Source organism: Eucyclogobius newberryi, unplaced genomic scaffold (assembly GCF_026437365.1).
Source record: "Eucyclogobius newberryi isolate DKJ021-1_F unplaced genomic scaffold, fEucNew1.0.hap1 SCAF_15, whole genome shotgun sequence".
Lineage (NCBI taxonomy): Eukaryota > Metazoa > Chordata > Actinopteri > Gobiiformes > Gobiidae > Eucyclogobius > Eucyclogobius newberryi.
This window is the reverse complement of record NW_027315779.1, coordinates 18,839,850-18,857,245: the sequence shown is the minus strand read 5'-3', so window position 1 is coordinate 18,857,245 and position 17,396 is coordinate 18,839,850. Positions and strand designations below refer to the sequence as shown.

Sequence of the window (17,396 nt, the reverse complement as noted above, 5' to 3'; positions counted from 1 at the left end):
GAGATAAAACCTCTTTTATATCAATAACCAGTTTGTTTTTTAATACCGGTAATCAAATAAGTGGTTTTGGTTCAAATGTATTGTCTGTGGTCGCATCCAGCTGAGGTACAATGAAACCCAAAGAGGCTCAGGCCTCGCTCTCATCAATGGATCATGGATAAGCCAATGTTTGACTCACATGAATAATATATCCTGGAAACAACATGATTTGTATCCTTGGTGCCCTCATGTTGTCCCTTTCAATGGCATTAACCAGGAAATTATTTTTAACTCTATCAGGACTAAATATAATTTTTGAGGAACCAAATTGCTGCCTCATAATTGCTGTAATGAACCATTTGATCGTCACTAAATGCTACATACTAATAATGTATATACGGTAATGTATATATTATATAATTACAATAGATAGACTATTATACATTTTTAACATTAACTGCCTCTAAGATAGTCACAAAATGCTATCTGCCTAAAAGTCTAAACAAGTATTGAAGTAAAATCTAGAGCCTACCATGACAAACAGCAAACATATAAGTGCACATACTGTATGCTAAGGATATTATACTGAATGCTTTGCAGTGCATACCTCTCATGGTTTATAAAAGTCCTTAGAGCCCGGACACTGCAGCGTCCAAACACTTGTATGTCCAGTTTCTGTGTGACTTTCCTCCTGTGGCTCCGGTGCAGAGTTCTGTGTCTCCTCCTCTTTTCACCGAAACACACGGAACATGTTGCACGATATAAGTACAGCAGGAAAGATACACAGGTATAACTTATTTCAAATTTAACTTCAGTCATGTAGCTACGTAACACTATTTATTAGATTTCCCCAGTTTGTTCCCTGTTACTGCCCCATGTGAACGGTTAACAGTTAAAGTGGACATCATTGTTCAAGAGGTTTCAGGAGATCAAACAATAACACAGCAAAATGAGTTCATGAGTAGGCCTATGGAAGTGGAAATAAAAAAAGCATAAGTTAGAACGAAATGGAACAAAGGCAGGAACACAACTGTAGATCAGATACACAAGTCCTACAGGATGTACAGTATGTTCAAGTCATTGTGTCGGATTCAGATATATAAAGCTTTAACTATCCATGCATTATAATTATGTTTCCTTCAACACTATTATTTTTAGTAGGTTTCTTCGTTGGAGGCTCCAGCGGGAAGATAAACAGATTTGCTGTAATAGTTCTAAAAGAAAGAAAGAAAAGGTCCTTTGGCTCCCTCTGGTGGACAACATGAGTCTGGACCAACGAAGAGCTAAAGAAAAGGAGAGGTGGGTAAACACACAAACACACACAAAACAACCGTTCTCTCCTCTAAAAGTACCACAATCACTGTTTACTAATCAATCATTTAAAATCCCCAATTGTTGCTCTAAATGTTCCAGTGATAAGATGCCCTGAGTGTCGTGTTAACCATTATTCAGATGCTAGCTTGTACAGTTAGCTCTTCAATGTTTAACTGAAAGTTAAGACCAGTGTGACCTAAGTTATGAAATATGATAACATAATATTAAAGATAATAAAATATTTTACATACATCTGGAGTTAAGATGCTTGAAGTCTTAATGATTTTCTTAATTTCACATTAATAGTTATTTAGCATTTAACATAGGTATTTTGAAAGTATAACAATGAGGATGATGAATTCAATAGACTTCCTCTACCTTACTTTTATCAAAACTATCCTTGACAGTTCACTTATTTGAATTGCAAAGTCTCCAGCTGCATCTTAGTACTTCTAATCTGCAGCTGCATATGAAAAAATAACAACAAAGTGAGTTTCCCATAGTAAACAATAAGAGCCATCAGGGCCGTGTTGTCATCCTCCTTCACTCAGAGAGAACCTGAAGTGATGGCGCTCACTAACAAGCGTTTTCTCCTGTATTAAAGGGCATCTCGTCTGACCCAGTTCACAGTCACATACACGCTTTCTTCCATCATCAAAGCTGTTGTCCAAATGAAATAAAGGAAAGGGGGAAAAACGTTATTCTATTTTCAAATGCTCACTGATGGAGCAATGGTTTTCAAAGTGTAATGTGGGTACAACACAGGCTCCTTCTGGCAGTACATGGTTTTATTTTTGGTAATATTTGACAAAATAGATCATATGAATACTTGAGTGTTGTTTGGTTGTATTGGGCAATTCCTATCCCCATCTTATTGATCTTTCTATCTTTACCGTACAGTCTTGCAGCTGTGACGGCAAAAACTGCTCCTGCTATATTTCACCAGAAAATGTTCATAGTCCAATTAACACATTTAACATGACAAATATGATGGATTGTTCACCTTATTTTGTTAGCTGCCCGTGGGATCACTTGAGGCTTATATTTGCTGGGAAAGGTTTAAACAACCCGTGTCCCCTATAAACACAAGATGACTGATATAGATGAAGCTCAGAATTGACTATGGGAAACTTTCAATAAATACTCCCAACAGAAACTTTAGCAGCAAGAGTTATAGCATCCCCGTGTCCAGTGGGAGGAAGCAATTGTGTTTACAAGGAGATAATAAATTGTACCTTAAGGACTTGGACTTAAGGGAGACTGGAAGTCTATTTATGATTTATGATTGAATAAGATTGTGAGGTTATCTGAAAGCCAGCGACACAAATTATACAAAACAACGGACGCTCTTCTGATAGCATTTTTTTGGGGTCTCCATTAATCATCTACTCACCTTTTATGTTAAATGATTTAGAGCCAGCTCATAAAAAGTATATCACAGTTTCAATATGACTTTTCAGTATCGAGCGTTAGATCAAATCCTTAAGAAATTATATTTAACTACAATGTCAAAGCTCTTCTCTATATGTTGAAATGTGGACAACACAACAGCCGAGGTGCAGAGCCTTAAGACACGCACGCACACACACACACACACACACACATGCACGCACGCACACACACACACACTCACACACGCGCACGCACGCACACACACACACACACACACACACACACACACACACACACACACACATGCACGCATGCACACACACACACGCCCACACACACCTACACACACACACACCTACACACACACACACACCTACACACACACACACACGCCCACACACACCTACACACACACACACCTACACACACACACACACACACCTACACACACGCATGCACACACGCTCCCACACACACACACCTACACACACACGCACACACACCTACACACACACCTACACACACACACACCTACACACACACACACACCTACACACACGCACGCACACACGCTCGCACACACACACACCTACACGCACACACACACCTACACACACACGCACGCACACACACCTACACACACACCTACACACACACCTACACACACACCTACACACGCACGCACACACGCACGCACGCACGCACACACACACACCTACACGCGCACACACACCTACACACACACACACGCACACACACACACGCACACACACACACACACACACACACACACACATACACACACACACACACACACATACACACACACACACACACACACACACATACACACACACACACACACACACGATTCTCTCCTTCATTTTCACTGACATATTGCATTTCTGTTCAGGAGGAGGCCTATCTCCCTCATCTCAGTGGATTAGTGGGTCTAAACCTGCTCTGGAGGACACTTCACTGCAGGACAAGGAGCAAGGGCATAAGTCTCTCTGCCCTTTTCCACCCATGTTTGTCCCCAAGGAGCACCAGCATTAAGTCTCCACGTCATTGTGACTCATTTAGCTGCATCTGTGAATCAACTAACAGCAGCAAGGCCAGAAATGGAGCAGAGGAATGTATAAGGGAGAAGTACAGTTTAGTGTGTTTAGAGCTGAAATAGCATCTATCAACAGCATTTAATGTTAACTGAAAATTGGTCTGGGAATAAAATCATCTGCATAATTTACAATGTGGTTTCCACGTGGAAAGTGCTTTCGAGGGTTGTATATATGCAGTAGTGTGAAGGCAAACACTTTAAATTGTTTATTCAACCATTTACTTCAAAGTGCTGTTTCAGCAGGCCAACGTCAAAACAATTCACATGATTGCATCAAGGGACACATTCAGCAGTCACCTCAGACTCTGCAATTATTTGTCATGTGAAAGAGGATCCAGTAGTCTTGTTTCTTTATGAGCACATAGAACACACCCTGTTAACTGACATCTTTATTCATGCAACACCATATCAATACATTATAACTGATGATATAATTTAGGGTTTAACTAGTTTGACTAGTGATATGTGCAGTGCAGAATCAACTCCAACATTTTAGGCAACACCACTTCCATCTCGTCTGGTAACATGCAGAAGGCAGTGAGGCATTTTCTGGTGTCAATATAGATAATACCTCGTAGTAAATCATTTGTTTGAATCAAGATTATTTTCTTAATTGGGAGAGCATAGTATTGAATTTCATGTTTTATCACATCCAGTGCCTGAAAACTGGGTAAACTCGAAGTTCTGTCCATCGTTCTTGCACTGAGAACAGGACACAGACTTACATTACAGTACAGTGCGATGCCCATGGTAACGTTCCACTGAAACGACCTGCGCACAACCCTCACTCATTCGGGCAATATCAGACCTGTCCTCTGGGTGTAGATTGCGATGCATATTACTTTGCACTTTCTTGTGTGAGACTGGCTTAGAAACAAATCCCTCTCATTAAGAATAACCATGTAGTGTTAATATGCAGTGATTGAAGAGCAGAAAAGGTTTTACAAACAGTCAGCCATCATGAATAATTTAATGTCATGCATAATAGATGACAGCGTAAACATTGAAAAAGTCAGTTTTGCTTGTCAAGTTTTATCATTAAACATTACATAGACTTTCTTGTCTGTGACTGTTGCTTATTATTACAATTTAACAGCTTGACCTTAATAGAGCGATTAACACGTTGGGTGTGAGTGTGAGGTTTCTCCATTTTATAGTGCTAAAGATGATTATGGTGACAATGTCAGGGCAGCTCTATAGGACAAAACTCTGTAATCATATAAAGTGATAATGGATATGAGAAGCTGTTAGACTGTGACACAAGACGAAAGTTAAAAATGTGCTTTGTACGCTGACTCAGAGTTAGATTTAAAAGAATTCATTATGGAATGTAATTCTAGTTTAAAAAGTGCCAATTTGCATTAAATGTTCAAATACTTGTCTGTTCAGCACGATTCCACAAGAGTGAAGTTTAAGTGGTCTCCCATGAGGCCTGCGACATAAAAATAATATACAATTTGTCCCACCCCATATAGTTGGGAGGTTTAATATTTCATAGCCTTCTTCACTGCATTGAAGGTATTGTATTCTTGTACAGAATCATACATTTCTTATGAAAATCCCACATCTTACCATTTACATAATCCAAACCTAGCATGCATCAGCTAATCTTTAAGATCCAGCAGATGGAAGCCCTGTGCTGCATTTTTGGGACAAAAGTAGATCCAGGATGTTTTTGACCTCTAAAAGCTGAGCACTCATTTTAATTTTCTAAACGAAGTGACTGGCACTTGGACGTCCCCTTGGGCAGAGTAACATTCTTTGTACGGTTGTTAAAATTGACAGCCCGCTCTTGAATGATTAGTATTCATGTTACAGGTTTAGGCAGGCATGGATTACTTGTCCCACATACAAACGATGTGTAGAGATGCTAACATCATGCACACTGCACCATTTATATTCTTTTGGGGTAGGTTTTGTTTACTGCATTAGGACACACCGTGACTGCTGCATGACTTTCGGTTTTGCTTGTACATTGGCAGCTGACCATATAGGATTTTATTGCTGGGCCTGCTAAAGGTTACTGGACCCGAACCAGACGGACCAGTGAACCAAAATAATGAGCTGAAATAGGCTTACGGCGGCAATGAGCTGAGGTGTAGCTCTTGACTGTGCTGTCACTGCTGCTGGTCTCTTCACCTTACACACAACTCAAGACAAGCTTCACGCAGACTGACATGTCAATTTATTTGGACTGAGTAGCAAGTAAAATGGGGTTGCTTTGAGAGATACTTCTCTTCCCAAGTAGGAAAATCATAAATGTTCATATTTTTAGAATTAGTTTTAGAATTTTAGAATTAATAAGTTTTCATCTCATTCCGAAGTTGACACTACATGCTATTACCATTGCAATATTTCAACTATAATTCATCTTTTCAACTTTTCAAATCTTGTCACATCACAGCCAATATATCCTGTGTTTGACTCACGGTGCCTTTCTGTGTGGAGTTTGCATGTTCTGCCTGTGTCTGAGTAGACTTCCTCTACCACTACAAACATGTACAATAGGCTCCTCCCCTCTGGGGCAGGACTCCCTGAAAAAGAGATTCTGAATCCCAGTGGGACTTTGCTGGTTACATAAAGGTCTGCTGTTTTTCATACCATTTAAACCTTAAAACTTAGAATCGTTGTTTGAATGTGTCTTTGGCGAAGTAGACTAACCAGTTAAAAAAACACTTTTTATTTAATTGGAGAAACCGTTGAGTTAAATGGTCTGCGCTGTGACTACAGCAGGCGATTAGGGCTCATTTGTGTTGTGAAATAGACTGGCTTGCAATGATCCGTTAATTCTCACCCACTATGTGCCTTTAGCAATATAGTTAAGACCTTTCTAACACACACTGTTTTTGTGATTACATAAGTGAGATACTGTGCATCAATTAAACAGATTTTTGTACAAAGTCAGGGAGAGTCTGCAGACAGAGCAGAAATGCCTCTCCAAAAGTTTTCATTTATTACGTATTCACACTAAACAAGATATTCTTATAGAATTGTAACTTAAGTTATTGGCACTATTGTAGCCTTGGTTACTTTGAGAACTGTTGTACTGAATATGCAATGTTCTGTGTATGTATTATCATAAACACTGTGTTTAGGTATTTTTAAATGAATGATAATTCAACTTAACAACTCAATTTGCAGGACTATTGACTGGATAAAATGCATTGCTAATCCTCAATGTGGCTACTTTTTGATTTATTTATTTTTAGAACTACGAACTTCCATTCAAAAGTAGCAGTTGAAAGGAATTTAGAAATACAACCCGTTGCTGATAAGCAGCTTTTAGCTTTGTTTGATAGTCAGTCCAATGTCAATTATAACTGTACAAAACAAATGAACCAAAGTATTTTTACTCCTTCAATCTTTGTTAATCGTTTCTGTTTGGTTTCATACCATTGGCACACCACAATATCAGCTCGCGCTCTCGCGTCATTGTAGTCTTTTGTCATGTCATTATTTCGCCCTCAAGCTTTTACGAACTTCACTTAGAGACTTCAGATTGTTTGGGGATTTTGAGACCACCGGCACAATTGACAAAGGCATAATGAATGTTTCTCTATTTTTCCCTTCTCCTTGGCAGGTGTGTGACAGAAAAACAGATGCAGCGCCATTACTGTTTGTCAGAGGGGATTTCTGTAGTGTTGAGTATCGGCCTTGGATGGAACCATGCAGCGACGGAAAAGAAGGGATTTGACGATGAATCACAGTTTGTCAATTCAGTTTATTTTACATTTCCAAAATTGCAAAAAGCAGGTTTAGAGGAAGCATTAGTAAGACGAGCTTGAAGGAGTTGAAAGGTATAAAGTGCACAAAAGTGTTAATATACAGACATAGACAACACTGTGTTCAGTACAAAATGTATAGAATATACAGAGCAAAAGTGCATCTCAAAAAGTCTGACATTTATGCTTAACACTGTCGTATCCCATGACAACTTACATTTACTGCATGTTGTATACATACGCCTTCATAATAAACTGGGAGTCGGTCCATTTGTTCTAGATAATAGCTTTGATATCAATGTTTAAGTCTCAGCACAAGTAAATGATGAGAAGTACAAGTTTAGCGAGAGGAAATTGTCTTTTATTGATTTTGTGTAAATTATGATTCAGTTTCATGCTTTTAGAGACGATTTACGCAAAAGAAAATAATCCTCAAAGTTGTCATGGTGGAAGAAAGAAATAAACCAGCTTCATAACGCCAATGCTCTCTGAAACGGTGACGGGTGATGCACGTGGAGAGAAAAGGTATGGTAGGATTTAATAAGGATTTAAATTACCGTGGAAACATTTGAATGCTGTTCTGTAATAGTGGTGTTAAAAGTGCATTTTTGCATTGGGGAAAGTGATCACTATTATATGCATAATCTTAATACTTTTTGGGAGATGCATCAGTACATTACAGTGGATTTGGTGGTGAGGCTCAGACCTGCTTTTTCCTGGGCAGCCATTTAAAAAGTGTTTTGCACAGCTTTTTACGTTTCATCTTTGATACACTCAGGTTCTTAATGATGCCGTCTCTGAGGAGGCTGAAGTTGACAGTCTGAGGCGAATGCGTGGAAAAGGCATTCTTTCCGGTTGCTGCATGATTCAGAACCTCCATGAAGCGTCTTTCCTGTTGCCTGAAGTCGTACTCCACACTGGACACACACACACACACACACACACACACACATACACAGTAATTCAAAACCAAATGTCAAATCATGCACAGGGTGTAAAATTCAACCCCCACCAAATGCAAATGAACTCTTAGATGCTGCATGGCTCTGTAGTAAATGGATGCGGTTAACTTTGCTGTCAGAAATTCAAAGTGTTACTGGTGCTTGTCCTCCTGCAGTTTTGTGAATGTGCTCTCCTCTCTAGCCTTATCTTATAAGTGGCCTTTCAGGACCAGGTGCCATGGCACGTTATGCAAACCCTTTTTGTCATGCTAAGATACTTTTTGAAAATAAGACGATCACAATAGACGTTTGGAATATTTCAAGATAAGTAGACACGTTTGTGCTTCGTAGCGCGCAGGGTGATTTCTCCCTAAATCAAGAGACGTTTCGATTCCTCAGCCGTCCTAAGCCTCATTTGTGGCTCAATTGTCGAGGGTTTCGTTGTTCTGCTGTCACCTGATGCAATGTCTAAGCTCATGGGTGCAAAGTTAGCTGCGGGTTTCGTACGCTGCATATTCAACACAAGTGGGGCAGTTCATATCAGGAGAAAATCTATAAGACATGCAACTTTTGTATGGATTTCACATTTTAAACAACATCTTGTGCCAAGAAGTTGTTTGTTGATATTCTTGATAAATGCACATCCATCAACACTTTGTGGCACATACAGTAAGCACTTAAACTGTCAAAATGTTTGCATCGTAAAAGATTGATAGCTTATTCACCAGAAGAAAATGTAATCGCACTGTGTATCCTCAGCAAGAAACAAATGAGGGCTTCAGAGCTTCAGTTTTGGGAAGCCGCCCATTCTACAAAGTCATTAATTCACAGAAGAACTGCTTTGGCAACTTGGCAAAGTGGTCCAGTCCTGAAATGTCTATCTCAAGCACATTAGGTTAAAGTGAACATGGTCATTTTATTCACACGTTGATATACCTCCACCGTATAATGCTTCATCATTTATTATCTGCATTTTTGGTCTACCAAGTCAGCAACAAACTATAATTGAAATGCATTTTTAGTAGCTTTAATGTTTGTATCTAGTCAGTAAACACACAAATGCCAAATCCAATGTGAGTAATAACAGATTTCATTTTTCTGCTCATACCCCGGTTGGTGGAGTCATGGCTTCAACTCATTCAGCAATGTATATGAAAAATGGGATTGTGTTGATCTGGTTTAAGAAATTAGAATTATAAATTTGAAACTTGACAAAAAGTTTTGTTTCCTCACATAAATGTAAGAAAATATATTAAGTTTTTCATCATGTAATGTTTTCATGTATAAATAGGGCCTTTTATGTATAAAAATGGCCAAGACACATATGTATTACATATTTGGTACATATAGATCCAGGTTTAAATTGCTTGCTGCATTCTGTTAACATTATAATATACAACAAATTTATTTAGGGGATTTTGGAATCTTATTTCATGTTGTCCTAAAAATTCAAATGTCACCACCTTTTTTCAGGCTTAAAATTTGATATGAACAAATGACTGGTATTATGTACAATCATTCAAAAAGTTCATTATCGTAAAGTTTGGCATTTGTACTGCTGCAACTTGAAGGGTTGATATTCATATACATATGGGAGAAAATGCATTTGGAGAAAACAACCTTTCAATTTCCCATATCATGCTATGCACATAAAATGATTAAATGGAATTATAATGAAACATCTTCCGGTGCAGAGTGTTGTTTCCAAAGCTTATATATTGAATGAGCAAGCTGACCAAATGCATAATGATTTTAGATAGTGTTGGATATGTTTTGATTCTAATCGATCAGCCCTAGTCATACATGCATGTTTTTGCATCGAGGAACAGACTGCAGTGCGTTAACCACAGAAGCTAATCTTGAATCAGGCGTGTGCCATACCTGTACACAATGCATGCCGTTTTCTGGCAGATCTTGCAATTTTTCAGATCTTGTCCAGTTTTGGTGCTGGATTGGCTGAAATAAATAATAATAAAAAGAAAAATCTATCAGACTAAATGACCTTCAGAAATGGCCTAAACTCCCCCTCCGTCCTGTCTGTAAATGACTCTTGTGGGCAGTAATGAGAGCATGCATTAAGTCGGGGCATCAGTGGCTTATTAGGAGCTGCTTCTCAGACTTTCACATCTGATTAGGCCGAGTACAGTGGATGAGCTTGATTGACACGGACACATTGCCAGAAGGCCGTGTTAATTCCTGTTATTTGTCCCACAAGACTTTTACAGCTAAATAAAACTGTGTCCGACATGCCCTCTCTCTTCAAGTGCCCACTCAGTTCCTGTCTGCCCACCCGCAACAGCTGATGTGTTTGCAAACTTGTCCTCTCAGATTCAATGAGAAATATGTTTCAAGAGCATGGTGATGTATACACGCAGACATTTGGGTTCACTGTTTAACTTTGACAGCAGATTGGTTGTGCAAGATAAATGCAGGTCACAATGAGCACAGCAGAGCAGCTTTAACGTAATTTATCTAACTTAATTTACTATAATTCTGGATTTTACTGAAGGTAGGGTACATTGTGAAAGATTATGTTTTTGTGCAAATGCTTTGGGCGGGGAGAAAAGTAAAAGCAATGGTAGGGATTTCTTTATTAGTCTTGGTTATTGCTGTGTAAGAAACTTATGTATTCTTGATAATTCTGCCTTGAATTTGCTGAATATTTTCACAGCTGCTGTCGGTATTCAAATTGATAGACAACAAATGATCCCAGCTTTTTAGTTTGGATTTCTTTGTGCAGAAATGTGTTAAAACGTGGCTGTTCAAATACACCGTTTTGTAGCTTTTTGTGATTTGTGGCACTCTGCTGGACTTTTACGGCTGGGGTTTAATTTAACTGTGACGCAGTGTAACATATTTTCTGTAGTTTTTTTATTTGAGGGTGTAAATTCTTGTCACATAAATCCAGCCTCTGGTAGCCTGGAATTTTCACAATATTTCTGCTTTGACCAAAAAGCGAGGAGGATTGCAATACTTGAACACACATTTCTTCATGTTGCACTGTCTCAAACAAAGCAAAGCATCATGGTAAATGTAACTCCCTGTTTTATCACTAAATCTTTTAGTCAGCAATAACTTTAATATTTACTAGGGCTGCAACTAACAATTATTATCGTGTTTTTTGTTTTCAATTAGTCGACTAGTAATTACATTAAATACTTATTAGTATTTTAATAGAAACCACAAAAAAGGTATAAATGAGGTTACTGAAGGCTTCTAAATAGAGAATATTTTCAAATAAATTGTGTTTGTGATGATCTTTTGACATTTGAATTCAATTTTCTTATGTGTTTTAAAGCCTGTATAGTCCAAATCGACTTGTCACGATGAATTGCCTACTTTTTGCAGCCCTAATAGTTACAATACCGTTACCTCCCTAGAGTGTATGTTCTGTATTCCATGTGCACCTTTCTGCTCTCTCTAACACACACAGGCTCGTACCCGGAGGTGGGCGCGTGGCTCGTCTCCAGGTCATGGATGATGTTGAGCAGCGTGGTAATCCGGTCCTTGTTGGCTGCCAGGCTGGCCTCCACACTCTCCAGTCTCTGCTGCAGTGCTTCCGACCCACCGCTGCGGGGGGAGGCCGGCAATAGCCCCGACGCCCTGACCGGGTGAGCGTGCGCCAGACCCTCCACCACCTCTGAGCGCTGCTGGGGGGCCAGTGGAGGAGGAGGAGGAGGAGGAGGGGGGCTTAACCGTGAATCCTCTAGCGCTATCTCCTCAGCCGGCCCGGGTTGGAGGCGGGGGAGAGCTGCCGTGTGGCGTATTGTTGGCGATGACAATGTGGAAGTGCGTCTGAAGTCCTCGTGTGACCGCTCTGTTGTGCCGTGGAATGAAGCGGGTGCTGCGAAAGTGTAACCCTGACTTAAGTGCGAGAGCGAGCAAGAAATTGAGCTGTTTCTTTGATTTGTTATTGCACTTATATTGTTTTGTGGAGAACTGCGTGCGTCGTCGTTTGTGCCAGATTCAAAACTAATATCTTTATCTACAGCAGCTACGCCCGAGGCAAACTGTTGAGTTTTTGGATCTCTCTGTGCATCTGTTATCTGCGGGCTTGTAGAGCTTTGTCCTTCGAGTTCTGCATGTTCTTGATAATATTTAAGCCACTGTTTAGTGTTGATGCAACCCTGCGGATAAGAACAGCTTGATTTAATTAAGGAAATATAATTCTGAAGGTTACCGACCTGTGAGTCGCCTGAGCTTTCTCTGTCTCCTCTTTGCCTCAGAACTGATTCTTGAACTAAATTACCATTACATTTGCGCTCATCTATCACATTTTTTACATTTGATAACGTGGCTGTTTTGTGAATTGTGGGTTCTGACATATTTGAATCTACTTCATCAACATTTCTTTGCACCAGTTTTGTACTATCTTGAGTTGATAGTTTGTCAGTTTCCTCATTTTTTGTCTTACGTTCAAACTCTTCATTTTGTGCCGCAGATATATATGTGCAAATTGGACTCTGGAGTTTCGATGGTGCCAAATGAGAAACATTTTGGGATGGACACTGAACCAGGTTTGACAAGGTGTTGCATGTAACAGTGGAATTAACTGTACTTTTGGACGTTTTTACGCAGGAGCTGACACGTGCTGACGAATCAAGTTTGGAGAAAGTTTCAGAATCGTTCGTGACTTTTTTAGTACAAAAGGATTTGGAGCTTGCATCAGTACACAGTGTGTTAGTAAGTGCAGCGGGGCATGATAACTTTGCCTCTGCGTTTACACCACTGTCAGTAGAAGTTAGACTGGCGGACTTGCTTGAAAATTTTAAGGTTGTAAGTTCTTGTGCTGTGTCCTGCGATGTACTGTGACAATTTTCTTTGGAGGACATCGTGTCTGATTTATCACACGCGTCTGTTGCACTGGTCTTTTCTGTAATGCTACTTTTTATTAAACGTGCAGCTGAGTGTCGCTTGGGGGTTTCACACGATTCCTTCCCCAGTTTTGGATTAGCTATATTATTACTTGTATTTTCCTTTTGGTCTTCTTTACAGTTCTCTGTTACTGACACACCGTTTGAAAGGCATGCATTTATCTGTACATATTTTTGCAGATTAGAAGTCTCAGATGTGGCATGGTGTTTTGTGGGAGGCCTGTTTGGTTGTAAAGTTTTAAACTGTGTGTTCACTTGTGGGTTGTTGCTTTTTGTTGCTGTAGCCATGAGCGGGGTCAACGGAAGACTAGTTGGTCTGGGAATTGTTCCACATTGCTTTGTTTCAATTGTCGCTTTAGTAACAGTGACGGATCTTGAATTTAAAAGAGTATTTGAAGGAGGGACGCTGGCCTGATGTGAGCTTAAGTTGGTGTGATAGCTTCTGTGAAGAGAATGCACGGGACATGCTGGGTGTGGTATGTTTCTGTCCTTCCTATCTTCAGTCGAATACAATATTTGTGGATTGACAATAGGCGAACATCTTAAATTCTGTGTCTTTGCGTCATGTGCTGTCTTCCCTGAGCAGACCAGAGTCGCATCGCTATCTGGCTGTCGCCCTCCACAATGGCTGTATATTTTGTGTGGAAAAGGTCGAGTTGCAGATAGCGCTGCCATTATCCCGGGCTGCTCTGCATAATGACCTTGTCTGTTTAGGTCCATTCCACCCGAGACCAGCTCTGATTCGCCATTATCAATGCTGATTCCACCCATTGCCTCCGAGTCAACCACACTGCCGTTAGCATACCGGCTAATAGATTTTAATTTAGGGGTGACGTTGGCAGGGTTCCCGGCCAATTGCCGGTTGGTCTTGATTGCCCTGGCATAGCAATAAGTCCCGCTCCTCCAACTCGAGGGCACATCCTTGCAGGGTTCAACTGTTTTGAAAGTCACTTCTTTTTTTGTCTTCGGCTCACCACTTTTCTGCTTTAAAATAGCCCTTTTTTCCCTGTCACTTTTCGTTAGCAGTGACGACGTCTCTTTGTAGTCCGATTCCACACTGAAATAGCCGTTGGACGTTTCTGAAGACACAGACAGACGCGACTCGGGTAGCTGTGCGCAGCATGTGGTCGGTCCTCTGTAAAACCCTGGGGAGGTTTGAACGCCCACACTGCACTGAATACCACAGGCCTGCAGCAGCACCCCGCCGTCGCCCCTGTCACCCCCCACAGTCTTCCAGCCGCGCACCCCAACCAGAGCCGGGACGCCCAGCACAGAAACAGGGGTGGTCAGGTCGGCCGCACGTCTCCCCATCTCACCAAGTCAGATTATTCCACAGAGCCAAAGGGTTTCCACGCCATTAGATCCATCTGTGAGAAAGGGAGACACGCTTATTGAGTTTAGCACTGAGCAGGTTAAGTGACAATGAAAAGTGAAGTACCGGTAAAAGAAAAATCAAAGCTCGGCAAGAAAAGTTTTGTTCATGTTAATGTTAGGACTTTAGATCTTAGTGGTTTAGTCAATTATTCAGTCAACAGTGCGTTGGTCAACCAAAGTTTTAATTAGTCAACTAATATTTAAGAGTTTTTTTAGAATGGAGAAGGCATTTTTAGATGTGGGTGGGAATTGTGAGTTGGATCTGGCTTTTTTAAATACATTTTTTTACTTTGTATACTAGTAATTTTTGGTTTTAATATTTGTAATTGCTTGTTCTCCGGAACTCTTGTCATTTTGGGTACAAATACAGGCTTAAATCAGATACTCAATAAGTCTGAGAGCTTTTGCCCCTTTCAGTCAACTAATTGATGAATTAGTATCACAGAATATGTTTTTAGTCAACCGAGAATGTTTTTAGTCGACTACAGCCCTAGTAAATGCTCCTTCCAGTAAGTCGTGAAGTGCGTATAATTCCACTCAAACAAGTCATAGCTTTTGAGTCCATACATGTTCCCTGCTTAGCTAGTCTTTCTTACAGTGTACACTAAATTTGACCATTCCCTTTCCCCTTTTCCCCTTTCCCCTAAACCTTTTTGCTGTTCTGCATTTGAATCCATTAGTAAGCTGCAACTGTCCAAAAACACAAGAGCCAAAGGAGCCTCATCGCTGCAGATCAGTGCTCCCGTCCATAGTTGGTTGCACTATTTAAAATGTATGTACTCTATGTCTTCAAACTTGTTCCCCTCTGTCTGACAACCCTTGACCGCCAGGCCATTAATATGTGTAACAAGACAGTGATGTGCTGCCAAAACAACTGCTCTATATTGTATTAGCATTTCAAACATTTGTGCTCGGGTACTCGCTCATACGTGTGACAGCATAGAGAATAATTTATTTGAGAGCTAGAAGTGACAAAGCAAAACTCCTGCAGTAAACTCTGTATATTTTTGTAGTTATTTTTTCTCCTGTTAATGCTTCACGGACTGTAGGTGCTGTCCTCTGCATTCATCTCACCTTGGACACAGGCCATAATGCACACGCTGGTGCATATAGTTGCTTGCTTTGTGTGCATTTCACTTGTAAAGAGCTTTCTGTTTGTGCACGCGTATGTGTGGTAAGCCTTGAAGTGACAGTTTTACTATTGTATGTGAGTGTTGATACAGAAAAGTGGGTTAGCATTCAGATTCGGGATGCCATTATAACAATATTCTGTTGGAAGAAGGGATGTGAATTATTATTGCTATGTGCTAATCACCTAAAATTCATGCAAACGCACTCTTCTTGCTCTTTCATCCTTGCACTATCTGTCCTCAAGAATACTTACACAAAATTCATCAACAGCGCCTTTTTAACTTAACCGAGCAACCTTTGTCATTAGTCTCTGTGTAATCCAAAGTGACAACTACCCCAAGCAATTAAAATTCCCCTTCAGTCCCCACAAACACACACACTTTTCAAACATTCATGTGCCTGCCTACATTCAATTGTCACCAACAGACTCAGCTTTAAATCTGACCTGTCCTCTTTTGCTTCAGATATCACTTCCACTCTCCCCATAAGTGCCCTCCAAGTGGTGAGGAGTTTTTTTTGTTTTTTTTATTTCATACCTCAGCAGCGTAGTGCAACTCCAGGGGTGCCCGGGCTGTCGACTCCGCAAAGCAATGCTCCTCCTGTTTTTCCAGTGCTGTGATGCCGAACTGATCGATCCTGTATTGATCCAGGAGGTGCTGTGTGGTCACTGTATCCCCTCTCTCCTTGTTTTGGTCCCCGTGCTTCATGTCCACTCCTCACTAGATAAAAACAGAGCAGTGTGCTACAGTGCACTGCCCTCCAACACTCCCCGTCCTACTATGTCTTGCCTGTTTGCCTCCTCCTACTTCTGTCTCTCTCTTTTCCTCTCTCTCTTCCCCTCGTGTTCCTGTCTCCATCCTTCCTTCCAGCTACCACGCATCCTGATGTACTGTACAGCAGGGTGGGGAAGGAGAGCTCCGGAGTGAGGCAGACAGAGGAAGTGACTTGCAGGCGCATTAGGGAGCGTCTGTGAATTACTGCGAACCTCAAAAAGCACAAAAAAATTAGTTAGTTTAGAACTTTACTCCTCTGCGATTATATGAGGTGCAATGAATTTTACATCACACGCTAAAAGTAGGTCATGGGTAATGTGCACATGGGAAGCTGTTCTCCCGAGAAATAAAGTCGGAGCGAGCCATTTAATCCAGTGAAATGTTTTAAGTGCCTCATCCTTTATACATTATAGATCATGGACAGTAGATTTGTTGCTGACATGTCTGTATAGAAACCACTGCCGTTTCCACTTTTGCTCTATCAGTTTTAACTTTTGTCTTGCAGTTTTATGGTATTCGCAGTACGACTTTATTATAACTAAACATTGATTAGCTTTAACAAAGCATAAACAGATACATAATTAACAAATAGTTTATTAAGCATGGTTCGGGCTTGGTGTAACTAGTAGTTAAGGTATTAGTAACTAAGCCTGAATTTATAGAATAAACTCTTTGTTAATAATAAGTCTCTGTTTTTGCAGCCTTAATAAGGCTATTAAAAATGTAGTTATTATATGTGTTTCTGTATTTACTTAATGTCATATTGTCTATAGACCTAT

The 17,396-nt window shown here is 40.3% G+C and overlaps 1 protein-coding gene across 2 annotated transcripts; it reads right to left on the bottom strand.

The window, feature by feature from the left end:
• Positions 1-8,019: 8,019 nt before the first annotated feature.
• On the bottom strand, positions 8,020-16,773 carry LOC140360980 (uncharacterized). 2 transcript variants are annotated; one of them, XM_072446521.1, is made up of 4 exons: positions 16,381-16,773; positions 11,907-14,706; positions 10,347-10,421; positions 8,020-8,441 (listed from the first exon to the last, which is right to left on the bottom strand). In XM_072446521.1, exons 2-4 carry the CDS (start codon positions 14,648-14,650, stop codon positions 8,225-8,227), a joined length of 3,036 nt encoding a protein of 1,011 aa, XP_072302622.1. In that variant the 5' UTR covers positions 14,651-14,706; positions 16,381-16,773; the 3' UTR covers positions 8,020-8,224. The 2 variants fall into 2 exon arrangements, with proteins under 2 accessions (XP_072302622.1, XP_072302623.1); XM_072446522.1 differs by lacking the exon at positions 10,347-10,421.
• Between the last annotated feature and the right edge of the window lie 623 nt (positions 16,774-17,396).

Coding starts and splice junctions, on each gene's coding strand:
- LOC140360980 (XM_072446521.1), bottom strand. CDS start 14,650: ATGGGGAGACGTGCGGCCGACCTGACCACCCCTGTTTCTGTGCTGGGC. Junction 10,422..11,906: donor AGCCACGCGCCCACCTCCGG/GTACGAGCCTGT, acceptor TATTTATTTCAG/CCAATCCAGCACCAAAACTG. Junction 8,442..10,346: donor ACGGCATGCATTGTGTACAG/GTATGGCACACG, acceptor GTGTGTGTCCAG/TGTGGAGTACGACTTCAGGC.